General features: G+C 37.0%; 1 protein-coding gene across 1 annotated transcript; it reads left to right on the top strand.

The window, feature by feature from the left end:
- The first annotated feature begins 7897 nt into the window (after nucleotides 1-7897).
- LOC131794632 (pancreatic secretory granule membrane major glycoprotein GP2-like) lies at nucleotides 7898-8200 on the top strand. The gene has a single exon (XM_066166324.1). The coding sequence runs from the start codon at nucleotides 7898-7900 to the stop codon at nucleotides 8198-8200; it is 303 nt and encodes a 100-aa protein (XP_066022421.1).
- Nucleotides 8201-8254: the final 54 nt, after the last annotated feature.

Genomic DNA, 8254 nt, shown 5'->3' with positions numbered 1-8254 from the left:
ATGTAAAGCAAATGTACTTCGCGTAATAAGAAGATACATAAATAGATCTTTATATCTTTGTATAAGGTATTTAACATATGACGTAGTTAAATTAGGGCCTTTCCGCATTAGCGACAAATTTTACAAGTGCGTGTAGTTTGTCGTGATTTGAAAAATTTTGGCTGAAGCGGACAAATCTTAGTTAAAATTCGACAAAATCGACTTAATAAACAAAAACGTGATAAACTTGTCAATCATTGGTCGTATGAGCTACGAAAAGCGCGTAATTGAACTGAAATCAGTCTACTAGTAAGGCAAAAATTGTCTTTTGCTGAAAAAACGCGGGGATTCTAAAATTCTAAAAACGACTGAGGATAAATCCTTGAAATTGGAGGTGGAATCCTTTACCAACTATGCTTGTCGGTCTCGTGAACAGATCAGGCGCTGACGGAATTTGAAGGCTTTTAAACCTTTCATGCGGATGCAACTGACGGAAAAAGATTGTCACGACAAAATTTGTCCCTTGATTTTGTAGGGACAATTCTAGTTTCGTCCGCTAGTAGGGAAAGGCCCAAAGTATAACGAATAAATGGGTATGACGGTCAAAATCTGATAGCCTTGGCAAATGATTCCTAAGTTTGACGTTGTAATCGTGCCTAAGTATTTAGAAGAGTTTTAACTTACCTCCAGACTCACAGTAAGAATGATTTGCCGGCTTAAACCTCTCGAAACCGTGTGTCAAAATGGATCCTTTAAATTCTAGACGGATTTCAAATCGGAATTAACGATCACCATGAAAATGCAGCTTCCGTCCAGATGATTTGGATTTGATATTAAAATTGGAGTTTGTTAATGTCAGTTTCACACGGTGAAAGTCTCAACTTTTTTGTCCTGGTAAAGTAGTAGGAATAAGCCGTATATATAAAGATATACAACAAATCCATTATCAAGAGCGAATGAGGACAAGGAGAGTAAACCCCGCCTGAAAAACCACTGCCACCGCCTGATATTTCACTATTCTATGACTGACTAGTCTTCGATTCATTTGATGTTCATTTGTCTCGCGTTTACAAGGAAAGACCCGAAAACACAGGAAATGGGTCAACACATTGGCGAGTTTTTTAAAAACGTATCAAAATATCGAAAAATCGTTGGTGGTCTCGACAAAGAAAAGTGATATGAGCTGGATTACTTTGTGGCTCAGCTTCTTGAGTGGTGTAAATAGACGGGCATCGTCTTATTATTTAACAAAAATGGTGTAAATTCCCAATAAACACATTTATTTATCCTTACATGTACATGGACCAGTCTCAGTTGAGTGTCTTAACGGGAACACGAAAGTAAATGTTACGGCCTGTCGACTAAACATAACAAAGTAAAAATAACAATAACAAAAATAACGAACAAAAAGATCTTAAAGCGAAGAACAGCTATAGGAAACTACAGGGTGGATCGGCATTTTCGACACTCAACTGAAAGCTGAACTACAAGTAAATTTAATCTTTATTTCCGATGTCACAATTTAAATAATACTGTAACCTTTTTTTTGATTAATTCGCAAGTATTCACAAGTAATCTCATAGTTAGTTGTCAATTAAACACACATAAGGGCATATGCTTTGATCTCTGCCTTTGTTAGTGCTTCGGGGTTTGTAATAACATGCTAAGAAACAAGGGGGGGGAGGATTGAGGAGGGGGAGTGGGAAGGGGGAGGTCTTTTAGTATCTGTCATGTGTCTAATTTTAAAACGGGGTATACCGCCGTAGAGGCGAACCTTCGGAGAAACCGCAGATTTGTTTTCACTGAATTAACATAAATAATTTGCAAACCACCTGCAATGATAAGGAACTAATGCACTTTTCAAAAAAATTTCTTATGGCATAAGAAAAAACTTCAAAATTTGCCTCTTCATTAACTTACGTCAACTTCTCTTTCGGCTATTAGTTTATGTCAGGCAGAGAAGTATAAAGATATACATTCTTACATTTTACTCAGTCTTAGAAACCAAACAAGAGGAAAACGACTGTCAAGCGAAGCTCGTTCGTGCATAAGCAGTAAACGTTTGTGTAAGAGGTTAGAAAATTGAAAAATTAAACCACTAGCACATGGATATAAAAACCATTAAAACTTGGGTGCATTCAGTAACTAGAGATTTGAATCACAATGGGAATTCTTCCTCTGTATATTTATTCAACTCAAATAATATTTTTTTTTACAATTGTTGTGCCAAATTTCAGTAGTAAGTGAGACTTTGTGAAGGTTTAACTATATTACGAGCAATTTGAAAATTCTAAACTTCGTCGCGGATGAAAGAGTGACCCAGAAAAATTAATAACGGGCTTCTATTATTACCAACGTTTTGTGTTCAAATAAAAGTCATCAATACCTTTTAGTGCCTGTCATGCCTGTCAACTTAAAACGAAGTGGGCAAGGATTTATATACATTGTTTATTTGGTCAATAATGCGCAAAAATCATACTGAAAACACTTACTGACGTAAAGCCATAAAATTTATCAATTTACGTTTGTTTACTTTGAAAAATGGATACCATGAAAATCATTAATAATAGGTAATGTCTTCTTCGATGACTGAGGAAGTTTCGAGTCAAAAACTATACAACGTTCCTCAAGGCTAAAATATAATTGTCCGTGGCCAAATATGATCTTAATCCTATCGTTGATAATACATCCTTGGTTTAACATTGGATCGTGGAGAGACTTAAGGAATATATTATTAAAAAATGGCTAATTTAGACTGTTTAGTCGAAATTTATGTCATTTTCCAGCGGTTTTGCGAAGGGAAGAATAATGTTGCATAACACCTGGTACGTATTTTGTTGAATATTTTTCTTAATATTATCCTCTCTGCTCACCTCCCACAACAAGGAACCCAAGGAGCCCAAACAAGAACAAGGAAGTTCTATTTACGTGTTAACTATTATTATGGCTTGAAGCCAATTTCTATTCCTTAAATTAAGAATCCACAGTTTGCCTGCATCTCCTCAACGTATTTCTGCTTCCTAAAGCCACATGGGGTTTTCTTAACTCTGGAATCAGGATTCAGGGAATTTTTGACGGTAATGCTGCTTTCAAATAGACCACACAACCAGTTTTAATATCTACTTTTCTTACTGCTCTGTTTACTCTATGTAAACCTCTGCATGATTATTTCTTTATGAGATACTTAATATTATGGCATTAGTAAGATGTATATTTCTCTTAAAACTTATTTGTGCACAAGCAGTAAAGGCTTCTCTCACGGGTGAAAAAGTGACCCAGAAAAATATTCAGTAGAAACGGGCCTCTATTATTATCACATTTTGTGTTCCAATGAAATTTATTAATACCTCCTGATGCTGGTCATGTCTGTTTACTTAAAATGAGGTGGGCGAGGATTTCTATTAATTATTTATTGTGTTAAGAATAAGCGAAAACACCAACTGGCGTAATGCCAGTAAAATCATCAATAATTTCTCTTAGTGTTCCTCGAGGACTGAGGGAGTTTTCTTACTAAAATAATACAACGTTCCTCGAGGCTAAAAAAATTTTTGCAGCCAAAAATAATCTTAGTCTTATCGTTGATAATACATTTTCGGTACACTGTTGAGTTTTCTTGGTATAACACCGGATTGTGGAAATAGTTAAGGAACATCTTATTAACAAATGGCTAAATGCTAATTTAGACCGTTTAGTCAAATCATTTGAATGATTTGAAATCGTGATAACAAATGAGTGGTGTTTATTTAATTTTTATAAATACATGTCTATCTACAGAAATACTTTATTATCGTTGCCATTTTCTAGCGATTTTGCAAAGGGAACGATTATGTTACTTAACGTCTGGTACGTATTTTGTTGAAATGTTTCTTAGTATTATCCTCTCAGTTTACCCCCCACAACAAGGAGCCCAACCAGGAACAAGGAAGTTCTTCTTAGAGTTAACTATCATTTTGGCTTGAAGGCAATCGTTAATACCTTACCCCTAGCAACAATACTGTGATAAAAGGATAAATCAGAGCATCATTACCTCGGTAGCAGTTAGGTGATTAAGAACTTTGCATCTTGAGAGGAAAGAGACCAACGTAGTTGTTACACTGCAAGGACAGTTTCTATTCCTAAAGAATTTACATTTGCCTGCATTTCCTCAAAGTATTTCTGCTTCCTATAACTACATAGGTTTGTCAGTAACACTAGATGAGCATATTAAAATCATAATTGCACAAAAGGTGAAAACTGCTTTTAAAACTAACGTGATATAACGCAAAACAAAGGTGCGCTTAATATTCTCCTTTAAAGCATTATGTAAACTGTGTACTGACACGATTAATGATGGTTAATTTGAGGCAACATATTGAAGTCCATATAGTGTGATTATTATGACTTCATCTGGTACGCAGCCAGATTTGTATGGGGAAATTAAAACTCTGTTTTCTTTTCTGAGAATATAACATCTGCTTGTGGCGTTCCGTTTTTTTTATATTTGCAGCCTCTGTACAAGTAACGCAGCATTTATTGGATATTCCGCCAAGTAAGATTCCTCCTCTACGTCTCTGCCATAAAGTCTAACACAGCTAATGAACAATGCAGGACAGAAGTAAATATACAAGGAATGGCTCTCAAGCGCTCTGTCTTCAAAAGATGGTCAATGGCGGCTCCTCACCTCTGCGATGTCAAATGTGGACGAGAGATCGCGTACCAAAGCTATAACTACAATAGAAAATATCAAATATGTGAACTAAATAACCGCACTAAGGAGGCGAGGCCAGAGAATTTCCTTTCCGCGCCCGGGTGGTTTTACATCAGGCGATTGAACAGCAGAGGTAAGAAATCAGAAGTCTATGTGTCTCGCTGATTTTTGTTCTGGGCTGGATCCAACGGGCACTGGGAAGGGTAGCGGGGGTAGGTCTTATAACTTTCTATTCGACTTATTTTACGTTTTTATCACTATGATTTTTTTGGTTAGTATCAGTTCTAGGTATATAGAAGCCAATTCGCATTGTTATTTGAATTCTTGAATGTTGGTTATGGAAAGAGAGTTTTAAAAATATCACGCACTCCTGGAAAGTAATTGCGTGACGTCCTAATCCCGTGATATCACTCTGTGGAAGGTGGGGATAAAAAAAATCCCTAAAAGCCCGGATGGTAATATGCAGTTGAGGTTCAAACAGCTAACGCTTTGATGAACAAAACACGTATTTTCACTGCAGCTCCTTTGGGTTCTATTCCTGAATTACCGGCGATGTCCTGTCTCGAAATAAAGGCAAGTGAAGGTAACAGCACAATCAGCGGCAAGTACTGGCTGGATCCAACAGGCACTGGGAGGGCAATATTGATTGACTGTGATATGGCTAGCGGGGGTAGGTCTTAATCTTCTTTACAAGTTATTTTTACCACAAAACTACATTAATATAAATTTTATTTCCATCACCACCATTTGTTTGGTTAGTATCAGTTTTAGCGTGGATACCCTTCTCATCTCGTTTTATCTTAGCCATGGCCTTCATTTTAAATTTTTAGATAAGGATGAATGTAAATATAACATCAATGAGTGCGATTTGAATACAAACTGCACTAACACGTACGGTTCTTACAAATGCACATGTAATCGGGATACACTGGCGATGGACATTCATGTTCAGGTACATTTAATTTTCATTATCCAAGATGACCATAAATATGTTTTCCATTACCTGTTTTAGCTGACCTTAATGCGAGGTCTCCTCATAATGGTGAGTGCAGCAGTAAAGTACAATTTATAGTCGACGTAATTTATGAATGCAGCAATATATTAAGGTTATGTCAAGCACTTGACATAACCATAAAACAAGTATAACGCTAAGTTATGCAGATGTCTTTGAGTGAAGCGACGATAAAGAGGTTTGCGACATCAATACGATCAACTGAATCATATTTGAGCCCAATTTTTCTTCTTTGTATTTAATGTTTTCTTTCTATTTAATTGCATCTTTTATATCACGTGTACTTCTAGATATCGATGAATGCAGCAGTGGAGACTATGCTTGTGATGAGGATGCAAACTGCACCGATACCAAAGGCTCTCACTTTTTTACCTGTAAGAAGGGATATGCTGGGGCCGGAAAATCATGCCAAGGTACAACATTAGATAAGCATACGAACTTCAGCGCATTTCCGATCGCTACTTCCCTCCGACAAAGAAATAGGCCTGCATGTGCACGCCTCGTTAGATTAGCTCTAGCATCAAACGGAGTCATTTTTCACAAGTAAGCCATGCTCATTCCCGTGGGTAGCACCGCCATATCCAGTTTCTATTTTATAAATCAAAAACCTTTATTCTATTTTTTCATTTTTTTTTTGGGGCAGTTACACTACTAAGAAGCTGGTGGTCCTTGAGCGCATTTTAGCGGCAAAAAGTTTCTTAGATCAGTATTGACAAATGTAGAGGAAATCACTCTTGCCACGTAAATTTTAACTGCACAAACACCAAGGGATCGAATGCTTGTACTTGTCACCTAGGATATATTGGGAATGGACGCAGTTGTGCAAGTACTTAACGAATTTCTTAAGTTCCCTTTAATTTATGGGAGGGGAACTACTATAACCTTTGATAAACGTGTGTTCCCGGCATTCTTATGTGACAAAGAAATGAATGATCACTCGATAATCAAAAATTTAACAATAATCTGGAATGTGGGTGGTTCTCGCCGACAAGATTTCAAATACGAAAAAAGGGGAAACCCCAAAGTTTGAAAGTAATGCCAGATCTATGACTCCAAACGGGGATTTCATATTTTCCTCTGGCCTCGCTTTGTTCTATATTTGTTACATCTTTCTTAGACATTGACAAATGCAGTGAGGCTGGTGCCGTTAAAATGAACAACTGCCACCTGAATGCATCTTGCATTAATACTCAAGGTTCATACAACTGTTCTTGCAATCCTACATATATTGGGGATGGTTTTAACTGTTAAGGTACGTTTGGTTTTTTTAAAGGCGATGAAATTTATATTTTGTAGCTCAGGTTGAATGTAACAGTAAATTTCGTAAACTTGACCTACGATCCACCAATCACACCGAGGAGGTTCTAGTTCACGAAGTTTCCCATAATGTAGTTATTTTACTCTCCCTGAGACTCATAAAGCTCTATGAAATCTCTAACTTTAAAAGATTCTTGCGAAGTTGGAACAATAGCAATTGTGATCAAATGCATTTTATTTATGGAAGCCGATTCGCACTATTATTTCAATTCCTGGATGTTGCCAATCGAATGAGACTTTTAAAAATATCGCACACCCCTGTGCAGTAATTGTGTGACGCCCAAATCCCCTAGGGGTAGTATCACTCCGTGGATGTTGGGAATCAAAAAAGGCCTTAAACCCGCGTAGTTCAAACAGCTAAAGCTTTGATGGGCTATTAAATCAACAGGATGCATAACTTCTTATGATGCTATTATTTAATTTTAGGTCCTTTTTGCATCATTATTGTCCAACGCGAATACTTCTTCACATTTTATTTAATGCATAGATGTAATTTTGTCAACAAAAAAAAACAACTACCAACTGCTTGTTTTTGACGTGATCGACATACAAAATGTTAAGAAAACAGTTTACCATTTATTTAACTACCTATTTACAATGTCCATTTAACTTTGTAACGATCCGTGTAATATGTATAAAGAACTGAGCGATGCAAATAGAAGACGTCGTTACTATACACTGCTAACTAGACCAGCGTTGTTTGACGGTCAACCAATTGAGGGATGGCATCTTTCTGTGGGAGCTGCACCATCATTGTTCAACGCGACAACTTTATATTTTACCGCTGATTCTACTGATTATAATCCTCTTAAAATCATCATTTTTATTTGAAGCCGATCCCTGCCATCATTACTCAAACCTGAGTGAAGCCAATCGAAACACAAAACACCAAACACCGCCGTATGGAACAGCGTTGTGTGACAGCCAACTCCATGAGGGATGGTTATCGTTTTGTCGGAGCTGCAGGAACAAGAATGCCAACAACGCTTGTGCCAGCATTCAGATGTGGTACAGACTGGCCAGGCTGGTTAGATGGTGATCCTACAGTAGAAGATGGTAAAGTTAAAAGGACTGTCTGCTTTAGTGATCGCTTTACTGGTTGCAAATCCTCAAACACGATTTCTGTAAAGAACTGTGGATCCTACTTTATCTACGATTTTGGATTGCTATATGCTTGTAATGCACACTACTGTGCTACAGATTGAATACGAAGCAAAAGATTGAAAATTTAAATTTAACTTTTTATAAATCGCGCAGTG

Source organism: Pocillopora verrucosa, chromosome 5, assembly GCF_036669915.1.
Source record: "Pocillopora verrucosa isolate sample1 chromosome 5, ASM3666991v2, whole genome shotgun sequence".
Taxonomy (NCBI): domain Eukaryota; kingdom Metazoa; phylum Cnidaria; class Anthozoa; order Scleractinia; family Pocilloporidae; genus Pocillopora; species Pocillopora verrucosa.
This window is presented reverse-complemented; position numbering and strand designations above follow the sequence as displayed.